Genomic DNA, 17582 nt, shown 5'->3' with positions numbered 1-17582 from the left:
CGAAGAAGTATTGTGGTTAAATGTAAAGCATTTACCACATTGGAGTGGTTGAAGGCCGGGAGGTCAGGCAGGTTCGCTGCTATAATTACGTGAGAACATTTTGAAGCCTTTGGAAAGTATGGTGTCAATAGGTTTGGCGCATGTGGGAATTATACGAATCAAGAACGTATCCATATCCGTTTGTCTGATCTTAATGCGCGTTTTCGCACTCTATCCAGTGTGTTTGTGATGTCTGTGTATTGGTTCATTGTATGTGTTAGTGTGATTCCTAAGTATTTTATTTCTGTTTTTAGTGTTAGTCGGGTGTTAAGTAGTGTAACATTTATGTCGCGCGTTGAAAGGGATTTTTTGGTGACGATATTAGGATGTCTGAATAGAATGAGTTGGGTTTTGTTTGGGTTAAGTGAGCCATAGTTCGAGTTGAATGATTTGAAGATTAATTTTCGAGTTATATGAATTGGTGTTTATAGCATATGTCCAATAGGCGGTGCCGTCTGCGTACTGAGTCAGACTTATTGAATTATAGAGGGGCTGTGGAATGTCGTGACAGTATATGTTATATAATAGTGGCGCAGGAACCGTGCCTTGGGGTNTCACAGAGTATAATTTCCTCACGGTATAGCGGCCGATATCTGTCGGGAAATCTGAAACGCAACGGCTTTGTTTTCCTTTTACTATTTCTTTAATCTGTTATCCCATCGTAGGATGGCGCATTCTGTACAGTATTTAACTTTAAATAGGAACTTTATCCAAAAAAGTATCTGAAATAATACTTTGATATGTACCATAACCTTTGCATGAAATAGCGTTATTAATTAATAACAACATAAAAAAATTATATCTATCCTCAGCATCTTTCCTTTTTATGTTGTATAGGTTTGTGAAAGTTTGGAATATATTTTTTTAAACACGTATACCTGAAAGAAAAAACTGCACAAATTTGCAAATCTAGAAAAAGGAACTAAAGAATTTAAAAGACTACAAGTGTCCTCTTCAGTTAATATTTCTTGACTTTTAAAAATCAAAAATCGACTCATTGGGGAAAATGAAGCCGTTGAACTAGTAGATGACAAACGTTATAAATTTAGTTCAGTTTTATGTTTATTTCAACAATTTTCCTTTTGTGACATTTTTAATTACTAATAGTGGTTAACATGCAATATTAATGTGAAAATTCATTTTCGATTTTCCATCCACCACAAACTTCCTCATATTTATCAAAATATTTTTTCTCATTAACCTAAGGAAGTTTGTAGTGGATGGAAAATCGAAAATGATTTTTCACATTAAGATTGAATTTTCCTTTTATTTTAATTGATTGAAGTGTAAGTTTATTGGATAATAATACTGCACTGCGGAAATTTTAAGCTCTACGTGACATCTACAGGATAAACGTCGGAAAAATATTAATATCCATTGGTGCCTACACTCGACATCTGCTGAAAACTTTTTCAGTTTGACCTGTGTCTCCTTGATTTAAAATTTTTCTTTGATTGCAACAATTACGTTCAGAAGATGGCAGTACATATACATATATATAGTTAATTAATATTGTTACTTGCAGTAAAAACCGATACGAATAGTATTGTTAGAACTCAACAAGAAAAAATAGGTATCAGTAAAAATCTTCTGGCAATACTACACATAGGCGTTTTGCATCATATAATTAATATTGTTGATTATCACGTTAATCAATAACATAATTGTCAATTAATATTCGTGATGAACTGTTTCAACGAAAGGATTACTTAATGAAGATTGGGGAACTTTGGAATTTGTAAATGTTGCGGCATTTTATTACCATGAAAAGTGCCATTCATGTTTGTTTGAAGCACATTACACACTTTTACGTTTAAGAACACCCTTTATATGCCATTTTCTTATGCCAAGTTTCAAAAAAAAGGCAAACATTTTGTAGAAAGGTCCTTATTGATTATCCATAGCCTGAGGCAACTTATTATCCAGTCAATCTCTTATCAGTTGTAACTTATAGGGAGCTTTTTGTAGTTTTATGTTTTGTTATATAGTTTATGCTGAGATACATTATATTGTATATTGCATGCATTGCAATTAACTAGATACTGATTAAGTATAAGTGATTGAACCGTTATAATCCCAAGCTCGATCTACCTATATGTATCTAGATTCTAGACAAGGTTCAGTATGGTATTACTACACACTGCACGTAGGCATAGACGCAATAAGCGGTAAGTTAATTACTGCTTTTGTTTTGACGTATACTGGAATTACCTGTAATATAAAATTCAAATATAAACACCATGCTATCTTTAGACCTGATGACTCATTCTCATATTCTTGTATCTATAGCATAAACATTATACTTTCTCCTTCCATGAAACGGTTTTTCGTCATTGGTTTTATTTGGTTTACGAAATTCCTAACGTTAACAGTTTTCAACTTGCATACATGTACCTATATGTATGTATATTTAGTTAATGAGAATGTTGTCTTCAACGTGATACTGTTTTAGAATAGTCCAGTTCCATTTGCGTAGTATTTTACTTCAAAGCCAAAAAGCACGTACGCGCTGCTGCTATAACTAGTGCAAGTGTGTTTTCTTTTAATACTCGTACATAATTAATTAATTAAGTGTTCAAGAGAGTTAATTTAGTCGAAGATGAAACTTATTCACGTCAACTCGAAAAGTAGATCTTTCCGAATGAAGAAACATGATAGTCTCGATGAATGTAGCAGGACACAGAGAGGTATGTGAAGTAATTTTTAATTAATAGATTGATTAAAATCTATCTGTGTATTACGTGTTATCGTAAAACAAAAAATAGTGGATCCCAAAATAGAGAAATACAGAAAGTTCGAAAGGTTACGGATTATCAACGGAAATGTACATAATAAAAAAAATACTTGATCTGTTTCGAAATTTATAACATTCACAGCAGTCCAAAGGTTCATTTCGTGAAATTAAATCATTTGGATTTTCTCAAACGTTTTGATTAGGTAGTTGATAAAGACAGAGGCTACTAGATGAGTAAAAATAATCAAGAGATTCTTAAAAGACTGAAGTGTTTGAAAGTAACTGAATATTTGGCAGCCACTTTTAATTCCTATTTATTGATTTATTCACTGAGCTACTGACTGATTTCATATCTACGAATTAATATAGGCGAAAATAAGCACGGTATTCAAATATGTAAGTCAACAAAAATTTTAATTAAGCAATATACACAATTACAATATATATTCATTCATATTGTTGGAATGAAATAGAAAAGGATACCGTGGTGATGGAAAAAATAAAAAAAAAAGAAAAGACTTACTCTAAATTCAGATGAAAAAAATAGGTGTTGACTTTGCAACCTTGGTCGTGCAAAAGAGTTCAAGACCAAGGCTGTCTTTATATTAGACTTTATACTAGAATAATTTTTTAAAGAAAATGTAAGTATCAGATTAACTGGGCAAGACAAAGACTAAACACGCAAGACCAAACCGGAAATATTAATTAATACCAAGACTGGGACAGTTTCTCCTTTATCTCTCGCTCACGAGTCACCCCAATAGACTAATTTGAACTACGCCTTCCTAAACTGCCCCAAGTATAGTTTAAATGAAAACAACTTCAAGTATAACTGCTTTCTCTCTTTTTCTTTTTCAGGAAAATTGATCAAGTCAGATAGCACTGCTTCAGAAAAGTCCCACGATAAATGTAATCTCCCTGATCATTTGTCATTACAGCTACAAGAAAATATAGTTTTGTTTGTTTGCGCCGTAATTGGTCTGTTAATATGTACAGCGGCTTCTATTTACTTTATTTCTACAAAGAATGTTTAATAATTATTAAGCGTTGAAACATTTATATCTGGTGTATGTTTTGAATTTGTTGTCATAACAATGAATAAGTACAGACGTTGGATAGAAGAAAATGTTTTATTTTTAATTAAATAAAAAATAGCTTGTAGTAATGCCTACAACACACAAAATCATGGATACAAAACAATTTGGAATTGTACATAGGATCTGATGATGATCTCTTCGCAAAAATAAAAATAAAAAGGGAAGTCATCTATTCAATAGATTGCAGGACCAATCATTAAAACAATGTATGGCTTGTTAATTAATAAATTTTTTCCAATTTTCAATTGTGTTACACTTAAAATCGTAATTGTTTAAGTGACAATTATTTTTGTAAGCAATTCAACATAAAGATTAGATCTCAACCATTTTTATTAATTGTACATTATTTGCAGAATAAGACACATTTAATCCTTTTTGTATTTTGATTTTCTTATATTTTGTAACAATCGTGCATTATGTATATTCTTATCGACTAGTTATTTATTAATTTAGGCACTTATTTATTTGCAAAAACATATTTTTTACTGTTTTGTCAAATCTAGTCATATTTTTATTTTTATGTATCTATACTTACACAAGAAGACTGTCATAATAAATCGTAATATTTGTTTAAGTCATGTCATTTATTAATATAATTACATAAATAAATTTACTAAACTTATGTATAAAAACTGACTTTGATGTTTTGTCTTATCAGTATGTACAAACTTAAACTATTAAATTTATTTATGTAAGTAGAATTTAATTTTGTCGGTGAATTTATTTTAATTTGTAATATGAATTTAACTATTAATCTTCGCATTTCTCTAAAACTAGAACAACCTACATCCTTAACTATTTGCGAACAGTAATATAAACTAGGTCTACCTCTACCCCTCCTAACTCCCTCTTCTGCCTTTAATATGTCTTTGACTAGACCTTCACGCCTGAGAAGGTGTCCTACTAACCTATCTTGCTTATTTCTTATTGATTTACATAGAGTCCTCTGTTCTCCTATTCTTTCTAATACCTCTTCATTTCTAACCTTCTCTATCCACGGTATCCTCATAATTCGCCTGTAACACCACATTTCTAACGCTTCTAACCTTTTCTTTTCCGCTGTGCCCACTGTCCATGTTTCGCACCCGTCCAGCGCCGTGCTCCAAACATACACCTTTAACAATCTTTTTCGAATTTCTAAATTAACCGTTCGCGAGCATAGAAGTGGCTTCTTTTTATTGAAGGCGACTCGACCCTGCGCTATCCTCTGCTATATATCCCATTAGTACTTCTTCCGTCCTAACTCATTTGACTTCCTAGATACCTACCTCAAATTGGTCACTTCTTCTAATTTTTCGTCTCCTACCTTTATATTCGTTCTTTGCCTATTTTTTCTTCCTTTGCATACCAGTATTTTGTTTTAATTTTGTTTATTTTCATACAGTAGTGTTTTGTCAGTAAAAATCAACAATTAAATCTTTTGATAGGTGATTGAAAAAGTATATTCCACACGCTCACCAAATTATGCATTTTCACTCCTGCGATAAAAAGAAAAAATATTTGCAAAAAAATATGTAACTTTTATGTTAGGTAAGCATTTTGCCTTGTCTATGTATATAGGTACTTCCTTTACTGATTAAGATCCCTTAAAACTAATTGCATATTTTATATTCAAAAGTATTAAAAACGATTTCCTACATTAGGATTCTCTTTCACTCTTTAGTCAATAAAATCTCCTTGAATGTCTATGAATTATTCTCTTTTGTAAAGATTTGAACTTTGTCGCCATAAAATATTGCTTATACTTTACATTTTATAGCTAAACTTATTCGTCTCGATTTTTATTTCAGTTCGTACAAAGTCGTTTATTTCAAGTTCAGATAATATGTAGACGAATGGATGAAAAGCATTTGAAGGTAGAAAAAACTCAGTTTTTTACAAGAATATTTGTAACGCTGTGATAAAAGCGAACCTGGCAAGGTTGAGCTTATCGTTAAGCCTTGGCGTGTCCTGTTTTAGTATTTGTTCGAGCTTGTTAAGTTGAGCATGTCGAGACGTTTTATTATAATATCGCGTAACAGTAGGACAATGTACATACAATCTAAATTATTAATGATTGTGATACCGAGACATTAATTTTAAAATTAAAATTGTGTTGATAAGTGTTTATAAACTGTTCGAAGATTCGAAGAAAGAATGCAGCTTTTTTGAAAGATAACAAACAGTTTAACAAGAAGACTAATTGGATTTGGATTCATGTACCTAAACAGAAAAGGTAAATATTTGATGAAAATCTTTAAATATTGAGATTAATTAATGTGATTAATTATGCCATAAATGTGTTGGTTTTTGGTTGGTTGTATTTGGTGGTTTGTTAAAAGTGTTTAATTACAAAATGCAAATACTTTTCGGATTTACCACTTCAAATGTAAAATACAAAAGAGTATTTTCAAAGTACTTTTTTTAAATAAGGTACTTAGGTATTTAATCTTTTTCAAACGTTTTATTGTTCCTTGCTGAAGACATCTTCAGTGGGGAATAGCGAAATTACATGGACCACAGCAAAACTACCCGGAAAACAATATCGAATTCGAAATATTTTGGTTTTGGATTATCTATTTCCAAGGGATTCAGATTTTTTGCACTCTCTAAAAATCAAGTATTAGAAGGTCTCTTTATCTCTTCTTATAGGTACCTTCAATGGGCAACTTAAATTTGCAAATATAAAATACATCTGGAAAAGCATATTTTTTTTTAGATAAAATTCAATGTTTTTCTCAAAAAAGTATTTAAATGTAAAATAGACATGCCAAGGTATTTTGTATTTACCCATTACGTTTGATACGTTGACGAGTATGACATTTTGGCAAAACGACTGGAAGACCTTCAATTACATAAACTTACCTTAAAATATACCTTACTGGTGTAATTAGGGTTACCAATTTTTTGTGCCAAAAATAAAGTACCTATATCAAAGAAGGAGAAAAATAAACAGCATATTTTTTAATTTTATGAATGCATATTTTTTAATTCTTCTCTTGCAATCTACTATCACATTTAACATTTAAAACAAATGAACTCATTTTTTATTAAATTTATTTTACCGCTAGTTAGTTCGTTCTGTCAATTACATTTATTGCAGAAAACAGTCTTTCTGCCAATGGTGACATGACTGAGAAAAAGTATCTATATTTGAGACAATTTCAATGATATTGTTGAATTCTTCTAAAGTATTCACTAACAAATATCTTCACATTTTGCCAGTAGTCATCTCGAAATAATCATTATCTTCTAACCCTTTTCAATCAATTACTTGTAACATTTCTGATTTTGAATACAAATTACCATTATTCATAATAAACATCTGATTATCTCTATAGATAATAGCTTTATCAACCAAGTGTAAAGTTGTTAACAGTTCGTTCTCAGGACTTTTGGGATTTGCTGTGGTGCAGTGGATTAACTCCAGACATTTCGTCGTCTGCTGCAGTCGGCGCGGTCAATGATTAGCAATTTGGTATTAAATGACCACGGCAGCTCTCATGGTCTGGAGTTAAATCGACTGGGCCTTCAGGACGAATTTGAACTTGAGGTGTGAAAGTCTTTATGGGAAAAACAATAATTTCGTATATTGTTTTGTTTCATGGCCAAAATACGTATGGTTTAATCTCTGCATTGACTCAACTTACAAAGTATTCAAAATGTTATAAACATCTGAAATATTTACACTATTTCCTTCTATTAATTTGATTCCATCCATTCTAACCAAAAAAAATTTTCATAGCAGTATGGTTGATAATCTCAGTTGTGATTGAATTTTGAGATATATGCGTTTAACCTAGGTCTAAATCAACTCTTTTAAATGTTGTAATTTTGACGTTGCATTTTGGATAAAGCAAGTAATTGATTATTGGAAATGTAACTGTAAATAAATTTCTTGTAGAAGTAAACACATTTAAGTTTTGATGGACGGAATTTATGCTGTTGATGTTATAAAAATTACCTTATTAGTATTAATAGAAAACCGAACTGCTATTCTGATAAAAATAAGCGATATTAATGAATCCGGCTCGAAGGACCAAAACATTCTCGCAGAATATGCATTTATTTCAAATTGGATATGTTAAACTTCTGCAGGGTATCACATTATTTCTCATTTACTATCATTATTATTAAAAATATGCATGGATCTTTTGTTATAGTTCTGAATAAGTATTGAGATAAATCTAGTATTCTCGCATGAAATAATAGAAGACTAAACAGCTATACATTTATTAAATGGTAAAATACATTAACAACTCTCTCTAGAATTTGTAAATGTACAGGCTGTCAATTTAGCAGCGGTGATTTTGTTAGAAACAATAAATAGGCACGTACTCGTACGCGCAAACACACGCATTCGCGGACACTCGTGTAGCGTGTCATAAGCTTGGACGGTAGCAGTCACCATCGTCCCCTTTTTTGTTACACTTTCATTTAACCGTTTCGTCCATCTGGCACAGTTTCAGTCTACAAACATTACTTTTCTTACTTTACACGCCACCGTAAGGTACCTGTTGGTTGACTTATGTTGATCCTCTTTAATCGTCCAGCAACATATGGAGCGGATTTGTTCCTGTCCTGAGGGATCCAGGGGAAGGGGTGGTTGCCACTAATGTTTGAAACACAAGATATTTTAGTACATCCTGAATTCGTATTACTCAACATACCATAATGGTAAAGTCAGAAAATAATGAAGTTTACAGGTTTTTTGAAGGTGGGATATAGGCATTTTCATCGATGTCTATCTTATTACTTTTGCGTACATTTACTATTAAATGAAGCCTTGTAGTTTTCAACACTAACCAAATCTTTGTAATCATCGTGCAAACATTTCTGCTTTTCAATTTAAAATTTTTACATTAATTTGGTAATTTTGTTTGATACACTTTTTGACACAGGTTTGAGCCAATAAATGAAGAATTATCATAAAAAACACGAGACGTACAAATTGGTAAAGATTTTCACGGTCAGTCGATGAACTCACGCTGACCTGATTCGAGTCTAAAAGCTATCGTCGATTGGAGTTGCTTCCTAACGTTTTGCCAGCACGAATAGTAAGCTTCTTCAAAAGTTCTGCCATCTTCGATTTTGGACGTGAACTCCAATCGACAATGGCCTTTAGACCCAAATCAGGATAGCGTACAATAGTAAAAGTGCTCCGAAACATTAAGAAGAACTCTCTTTTCCATTTTTGAGCACACTGCGTGCGTATAACATGAAAAATGTTACTTGAAAGCATTTGATTATCATCTATTACTGATTAGCAACTATTCCTTACCATGTTCTGCGCGCCTTTGCGTGTTCAAACAATCCAACCATTCTGTCATACTTATTTGTCTATCCTTGTTTATATCACAGTATCTGGGAAGTTTCTTCCCGCATTTCTTCAAATTCTTCACGGTGGAAACCATATCTTTGAAGGCTTTCCATTCGTGTTTGTCCAAAACTTTGTTTTTGTTCTTGTCCAAAATGACAAAATTCCACGTGGCTGCTTGTTCCTCTTTTGTTGCCTTCCATCCTATTTCACTACAAGCAAGAAGAATTTAATTGGGAAAGAGAACAATTAAGATGTACTGTGGAGTACTAATAAGTATGGAATCGTAAGTAATCCAAATACTTAAGGACATTGGGTTCTATTTAACCTTCTTCCCCTATTTTGTATTCAGAAATAATTGAAGAACATTAAGTTCTTGATACAAAAACTAGTTAAGAAAAATGTGATTTCTTTGATAAAATTAAATAGAAGATTCTTAAGTGAATTACACATATTTTTATCGTTGTACCTTCCAATCATAGTTCCATTAGTGTCTTTCAGCATTTTATGTTGCAAAAATTCCATAAGTTCTCTGAGGAACGTAAGCTTTTTGTCATCTGGACACCCCTTCATAGGTCTACTAGGTACAGGAATCTGGTCACATTTAGGGGTTTGATTCTTTACAGACGTCCCGGGAATATTCTTACCGGTATCTTCATGCACACACCAACAATATCCTGCTGATTTATAACATTGGATCTGAAATAATGAGTACCATTTTGTCGTTTCAATTTAATAAGAAGTCGTGTTTTGTTTATTCCTATCCAGTTTTATAAGCAAGTTGTTAGTAGGACTGGTGGATTATTCATTTTAACAATCGATCATTAACTTCAGTTTTAAGAACAATAAACGTTCATCATGAATCCGGCTCGAAGGACCAAAACTTGAAATTGAAAAACTCGATTCATCTGACGATGCATAATCGTTTATTTAAATAAGTAGGAATAATCGATTAATAAAATAGTTAGTTAACCTTTAGTCACCTAGAATGAAACGAAATATTTCCTTAAAGGACAATTTGATTAATAGATTATTCCAATTCATTTAAAAAATTCTTCGACTGGCTAACCGATAATTTTTTAAAAATGAAATTAATCGAAAATTAATCGATAAATCTGTTTGCCCAGGGGTCTAGTTGTTAGCGTTCGGATTCCTTAATTAATTCAATATAAATGACAATAAATAACCTTCTGGTAACGTCCATCTGGAGTACACTCCGGAACATAGAGACCATTGTGATGCTCATTTAATGCCGTCTGACGATCGGATAAGCAATCTGACGTATCTTCATCCCGTATTTCTTGTGATTCTTCGTCATAATTCTGACCAGAAGGAGGTGGTCTCAAAACTACAAGAATCTATTAGCAAAACTCTTGAAAAAAATAAACAAAAAACTACAACAATATCAAATCGTGTTTTGTGGAGCAAGAAATAATATACCAACCAAACAGATAAGAAAATAAAGAATTGAAAGAAATAATAATAAAAAACAAATGAAGGAATATGACAAAAGGTATATAAATTTATATCAAAAATTTGACAATCTACACAATGGTTTTATTGATAATTCACTGTAATAATTTGTTTGATAATAAGAAGCTATACAAAATAGTCTTAATATTTACAAGTATATAAATTTGTTAAATGCAAGAAGTACGTACTTTTTACATAAATATGAAAAACTGTACATATTTGATTTATATAGTTTATTTAGTAATTTTTATGCAATGTTTCAAGAAACTGTAGGTAGTCTTTAAAATGATTATTTACATATAATGCCATGAAATAGATGCAGAATTTATAACGACCCTATTTATGTATAAATCTAGTTGGACATTTAAATAAATGCAAAAAATTGCCAGAAACTGATTTCTGAGATATCAGCAGAAGTGAATCTACGTATTGCTTTTGGTTAGTGCTTCATTAGTTCAAAATGAAATAACTTTAACAACACTAAAATTTTTCTTTAAAATAAGTTATTACTTTAATTGACTTTATTAGATACTTTATTGTGGTGGTAGAATAAACAGATCCAATCATTTTTGGAGTACCTCATGAGAATGAATTAAGCAGTTAAAAGAGTGGTAAATCTAGGTTAATTCAGCAAAAAGATAAAATATTTTGTTTATTTACTTTTCAAAAGTATTAAAGTCGTATTAAAAAATACAGAAGTAATTTTTTTTTGATCCAAAGATGTTAAATACTTCAGTTTGCCAGTACCAAGTACCACCTTGACTGGAAATTACTTCAGCGAACCCGGATTATGTTCAGACCAGGATCAGATTTGTCGTAATACGGCCATCTAATCAGGTCCTGATCAGAGTGCAGTACTCCATCCCTTGATGTAAAGCACAGGACTCTATCCTTTGGTTCAGCCATCTGATCAAAATATAGTATCCTTTCCTTTGATCCGTCCATCTGATCAGTTTCTGATCAAAGTACAATCACCTGATCAGTTCCTTATCAGGATATAATACTACGAATCTTATTACGGTTTCGGTACGTTATTTAAAGCAAGATTGTATCCGATGTCCTGAACTAGATCATGATACAGAATTTAGTTTTTTATCTGATCTATTCTGTATGTAATATTGATTATTAAACAACAAATTTATTATTAATGTAAAGACTAAGTTATTATTTTGATTATATTAACAACGTCATAACGCTGCATTTACTTTATTCCTGATTCATCCCTGATCAGTCTTCAGGCAATCCTGATCTGGATCGGACCCTACACTGAATTAATTTCCAGTCGGGACCATATTCTCCTGCAGTGGTTTTAAACATCTGCATTTCTTGTATTAAAAGTCTTTTATGTGAATGGATTTTCATTTCAATAAAACAAATATTTAATTAAATATTTACATTGTTTGTCCACTATTAAAAAGTTATAAGGTTTTACTGTTTGATCATAAAAGATCATAATTTTAAATTTTATTTAATGGTAATCTTTATAGTTATCCATTCTTACATAGATATATTTTAATTTTACCTGCATTGGGATTTTGTTTATTACTGGGTTTCTTTGGGGGCGCGAAAAAATCGTCACCATCCTCGTCCTCGTCCTCGTCGTCCTTTTCATTTTTCGAACTATCCTCTCCCCTCGCGTCTGCGTGCAGCGACAAGAACACACGCAAAGAAACTATTTAAGTTCAAAACAAAGTACGACTATCTACCTAAAACGGCTACAACTAGACAGGCTTCAAAGCATTCCAGGAGATGTCTACGGGATGCTAGTGCTATTTGGTGGTTGTTGTGATAGTACACAAATTTACCCTCTTTTTATTAGTGGGGATGCAAACTACTATTAGCCCTTGTTGTCATCAATTACTTCTCTATCTGTTCTTTTTTTTATAACAACTTAACGTAAATCAATCTAACCCAAGATTATGTAATAATTTTAAATCAAAATGGAAGTCTAAACTCTAAGGGCGTTTTCACACGTTGCGGTATACAGCGGTCGATAAATTGTAAGTAGTAGTTTTCACACAGAGCGCTGCTGCAAAGATATAAATATAATAAATAAAATTGTCGGTGCTATTCAAGCTTCTCGCTTCTTAATTTTATTTTTGTAGGCATCAAATATTTTGCCCCATCTTTGTTCTACTAATTATAACTGAGCGAATTGTAGCCATTTGTGTGAAAGAGCGCATAAACTTACGATAATTTTTAATACATAAATGCTACCATAAACTTAGAACGTATTCAGTGGACTTGCGGTAAGATTCCATCACTACCAACAATTTTATGGTAACATGGTCGTGTAAAAGCGGTTCATTCGTTTATGAACATATGTTTCAGGTGCATCGTCATACCGCAATCATTTATATAAGGTTGTTCGGAAAGTCATTTCGTTTTTTCCCGACAGAGGATTTAATTGTATTCTTTTGCACCCAACTTCACATTTAAGCCGTATAATTTTTATATGCTTTGAGAGCTCATATAGCAAGGCTTGTGTGTGAAAAATTCCANGCATATTTTATATTCAAAAGTATTAAAAACGATTTCCTACATTAGGATTCTCTTTCACTCTTTAGTCAATAAAATCTCCTTGAATGTCTATGAATTATTCTCTTTTGTAAAGATTTGAACTTTGTCGCCATAAAATATTGCTTATACTTTACATTTTATAGCTAAACTTATTCGTCTCGATTTTTATTTCAGTTCGTACAAAGTCGTTTATTTCAAGTTCAGATAATATGTAGACGAATGGATGAAAAGCATTTGAAGGTAGAAAAAACTCAGTTTTTTACAAGAATATTTGTAACGCTGTGATAAAAGCGAACCTGGCAAGGTTGAGCTTATCGTTAAGCCTTGGCGTGTCCTGTTTTAGTATTTGTTCGAGCTTGTTAAGTTGAGCATGTCGAGACGTTTTATTATAATATCGCGTAACAGTAGGACAATGTACATACAATCTAAATTATTAATGATTGTGATACCGAGACATTAATTTTAAAATTAAAATTGTGTTGATAAGTGTTTATAAACTGTTCGAAGATTCGAAGAAAGAATGCAGCTTTTTTGAAAGATAACAAACAGTTTAACAAGAAGACTAATTGGATTTGGATTCATGTACCTAAACAGAAAAGGTAAATATTTGATGAAAATCTTTAAATATTGAGATTAATTAATGTGATTAATTATGCCATAAATGTGTTGGTTTTTGGTTGGTTGTATTTGGTGGTTTGTTAAAAGTGTTTAATTACAAAATGCAAATACTTTTCGGATTTACCACTTCAAATGTAAAATACAAAAGAGTATTTTCAAAGTACTTTTTTTAAATAAGGTACTTAGGTATTTAATCTTTTTCAAACGTTTTATTGTTCCTTGCTGAAGACATCTTCAGTGGGGAATAGCGAAATTACATGGACCACAGCAAAACTACCCGGAAAACAATATCGAATTCGAAATATTTTGGTTTTGGATTATCTATTTCCAAGGGATTCAGATTTTTTGCACTCTCTAAAAATCAAGTATTAGAAGGTCTCTTTATCTCTTCTTATAGGTACCTTCAATGGGCAACTTAAATTTGCAAATATAAAATACATCTGGAAAAGCATATTTTTTTTTAGATAAAATTCAATGTTTTTCTCAAAAAAGTATTTAAATGTAAAATAGACATGCCAAGGTATTTTGTATTTACCCATTACGTTTGATACGTTGACGAGTATGACATTTTGGCAAAACGACTAGAAGACCTTCAATTACATAAACTTACCTTAAAATATACCTTACTGGTGTAATTAGGGTTACCAATTTTTTGTGCCAAAAATAAAGTACCTATATCAAAGAAGGAGAAAAATAAACAGCATATTTTTTAATTTTATGAATGCATATTTTTTAATTCTTCTCTTGCAATCTACTATCACATTTAACATTTAAAACAAATGAACTCATTTTTTATTAAATTTATTTTACCGCTAGTTAGTTCGTTCTGTCAATTACATTTATTGCAGAAAACAGTCTTTCTGCCAATGGTGACATGACTGAGAAAAAGTATCTATATTTGAGACAATTTCAATGATATTGTTGAATTCTTCTAAAGTATTCACTAACAAATATCTTCACATTTTGCCAGTAGTCATCTCGAAATAATCATTATCTTCTAACCCTTTTCAATCAATTACTTGTAACATTTCTGATTTTGAATACAAATTACCATTATTCATAATAAACATCTGATTATCTCTATAGATAATAGCTTTATCAACCAAGTGTAAAGTTGTTAACAGTTCGTTCTCAGGACTTTTGGGATTTGCTGTGGTGCAGTGGATTAACTCCAGACATTTCGTCGTCTGCTGCAGTCGGCGCGGTCAATGATTAGCAATTTGGTATTAAATGACCACGGCAGCTCTCATGGTCTGGAGTTAAATCGACTGGGCGACGGTGAATCCCAAAAGCCTTCAGGACGAATTTGAACTTGAGGTGTGAAAGTCTTTATGGGAAAAACAATAATTTCGTATATTGTTTTGTTTCATGGCCAAAATACGTATGGTTTAATCTCTGCATTGACTCAACTTACAAAGTATTCAAAATGTTATAAACATCTGAAATATTTACACTATTTCCTTCTATTAATTTGATTCCATCCATTCTAACCAAAAAAAATTTTCATAGCAGTATGGTTGATAATCTCAGTTGTGATTGAATTTTGAGATATATGCGTTTAACCTAGGTCTAAATCAACTCTTTTAAATGTTGTAATTTTGACGTTGCATTTTGGATAAAGCAAGTAATTGATTATTGGAAATGTAACTGTAAATAAATTTCTTGTAGAAGTAAACACATTTAAGTTTTGATGGACGGAATTTATGCTGTTGATGTTATAAAAATTACCTTATTAGTATTAATAGAAAACCGAACTGCTATTCTGATAAAAATAAGCGATATTAATGAATCCGGCTCGAAGGACCAAAACTTGAAATTGAAAAACTCGATTCATCTGACGATGCATAATCGTTTATTTAAATAAGTAGGAATAATCGATTAATAAAATAGTTAGTTAACCTTTAGTCACCTAGAATGAAACGAAATATTTCCTTAAAGGACAATTTGATTAATAGATTATTCCAATTCATTTAAAAAATTCTTCGACTGGCTAACCGATAATTTTTTAAAAATGAAATTAATCGAAAATTAATCGATAAATCTGTTTGCCCAGGGGTCTAGTTGTTAGCGTTCGGATTCCTTAATTAATTCAATATAAATGACAATAAATAACCTTCTGGTAACGTCCATCTGGAGTACACTCCGGAACATAGAGACCATTGTGATGCTCATTTAATGCCGTCTGACGATCGGATAAGCAATCTGACGTATCTTCATCCCGTATTTCTTGTGATTCTTCGTCATAATTCTGACCAGAAGGAGGTGGTCTCAAAACTACAAGAATCTATTAGCAAAACTCTTGAAAAAAATAAACAAAAAACTACAACAATATCAAATCGTGTTTTGTGGAGCAAGAAATAATATACCAACCAAACAGATAAGAAAATAAAGAATTGAAAGAAATAATAATAAAAAACAAATGAAGGAATATGACAAAAGGTATATAAATTTATATCAAAAATTTGACAATCTACACAATGGTTTTATTGATAATTCACTGTAATAATTTGTTTGATAATAAGAAGCTATACAAAATAGTCTTAATATTTACAAGTATATAAATTTGTTAAATGCAAGAAGTACGTACTTTTTACATAAATATGAAAAACTGTACATATTTGATTTATATAGTTTATTTAGTAATTTTTATGCAATGTTTCAAGAAACTGTAGGTAGTCTTTAAAATGATTATTTACATATAATGCCATGAAATAGATGCAGAATTTATAACGACCCTATTTATGTATAAATCTAGTTGGACATTTAAATAAATGCAAAAAATTGCCAGAAACTGATTTCTGAGATATCAGCAGAAGTGAATCTACGTATTGCTTTTGGTTAGTGCTTCATTAGTTCAAAATGAAATAACTTTAACAACACTAAAATTTTTCTTTAAAATAAGTTATTACTTTAATTGACTTTATTAGATACTTTATTGTGGTGGTAGAATAAACAGATCCAATCATTTTTGGAGTACCTCATGAGAATGAATTAAGCAGTTAAAAGAGTGGTAAATCTAGGTTAATTCAGCAAAAAGATAAAATATTTTGTTTATTTACTTTTCAAAAGTATTAAAGTCGTATTAAAAAATACAGAAGTAATTTTTTTTTGATCCAAAGATGTTAAATACTTCAGTTTGCCAGTACCAAGTACCACCTTGACTGGAAATTACTTCAGCGAACCCGGATTATGTTCAGACCAGGATCAGATTTGTCGTAATACGGCCATCTAATCAGGTCCTGATCAGAGTGCAGTACTCCATCCCTTGATGTAAAGCACAGGACTCTATCCTTTGGTTCAGCCATCTGATCAAAATATAGTATCCTTTCCTTTGATCCGTCCATCTGATCAGTTTCTGATCAAAGTACAATCACCTGATCAGTTCCTTATCAGGATATAATACTACGAATCTTATTACGGTTTCGGTACGTTATTTAAAGCAAGATTGTATCCGATGTCCTGAACTAGATCATGATACAGAATTTAGTTTTTTATCTGATCTATTCTGTATGTAATATTGATTATTAAACAACAAATTTATTATTAATGTAAAGACTAAGTTATTATTTTGATTATATTAACAACGTCATAACGCTGCATTTACTTTATTCCTGATTCATCCCTGATCAGTCTTCAGGCAATCCTGATCTGGATCGGACCCTACACTGAATTAATTTCCAGTCGGGACCATATTCTCCTGCAGTGGTTTTAAACATCTGCATTTCTTGTATTAAAAGTCTTTTATGTGAATGGATTTTCATTTCAATAAAACAAATATTTAATTAAATATTTACATTGTTTGTCC

At 31.3% G+C, this 17582-nt stretch overlaps 2 protein-coding genes and 1 long non-coding RNA gene across 6 annotated transcripts in view; 2 read left to right on the top strand and 1 right to left on the bottom strand.

Annotated features, from left to right (window-relative positions):
- The first annotated feature begins 2190 nt into the window (after positions 1-2190).
- LOC108735543 lies at positions 2191-4244 on the top strand. 3 transcript variants are annotated; one of them, XR_001937600.2, is made up of 3 exons: positions 2191-2207; positions 2492-2726; positions 3632-4244. It is a non-coding gene; the product is annotated as an uncharacterized LOC108735543 (long non-coding RNA). The 3 variants fall into 3 exon arrangements; XR_001937598.1 differs by having other exon boundaries at positions 2193-2207; positions 2329-2726; XR_001937599.2 differs by lacking the exon at positions 2191-2207 and adding an exon at positions 2325-2439.
- Positions 4245-8066: 3822 nt separating this feature from the next.
- The window catches only part of LOC108735537 (SPARC-related modular calcium-binding protein 1), a 49233-nt gene continuing 39717 nt past the window's right edge, over positions 8067-17582 (bottom strand). The window contains exons 6-10 of one of the 2 annotated variants that reach the window (XM_025976660.1): positions 12162-12311; positions 10354-10514; positions 9636-9865; positions 9131-9378; positions 8067-8461 (exon numbers count right to left, since the gene is read on the bottom strand). In XM_025976660.1, coding sequence (XP_025832445.1) covers positions 8391-8461; positions 9131-9378; positions 9636-9865; positions 10354-10514; positions 12162-12311 — 860 coding nt within the window. In that variant the 3' untranslated portion in view covers positions 8067-8390. The remainder of the gene's footprint in view (positions 8462-9130; positions 9379-9635; positions 9866-10353; positions 10515-12161; positions 12312-17582) is intronic. The other variant, XM_025976662.1, reaches the window with a different exon arrangement.
- LOC112905048 overlaps positions 13213-17582 on the top strand; it is a 51212-nt gene continuing 46842 nt past the window's right edge. The window contains exon 1 of the transcript XR_003231532.1: positions 13213-13758. The gene's annotated coding sequence lies outside the window, so the exon portion shown is untranslated. The remainder of the gene's footprint in view (positions 13759-17582) is intronic.

The sequence above is a fragment of the Agrilus planipennis genome, unplaced genomic scaffold (assembly GCF_000699045.2).
Source record: "Agrilus planipennis isolate EAB-ADULT unplaced genomic scaffold, Apla_2.0 scaffold107, whole genome shotgun sequence".
Lineage (NCBI taxonomy): Eukaryota > Metazoa > Arthropoda > Insecta > Coleoptera > Buprestidae > Agrilus > Agrilus planipennis.
The sequence above is the reverse complement of the archived record's forward strand: the minus strand, read 5'-3'. Positions and strand labels throughout refer to the sequence as shown.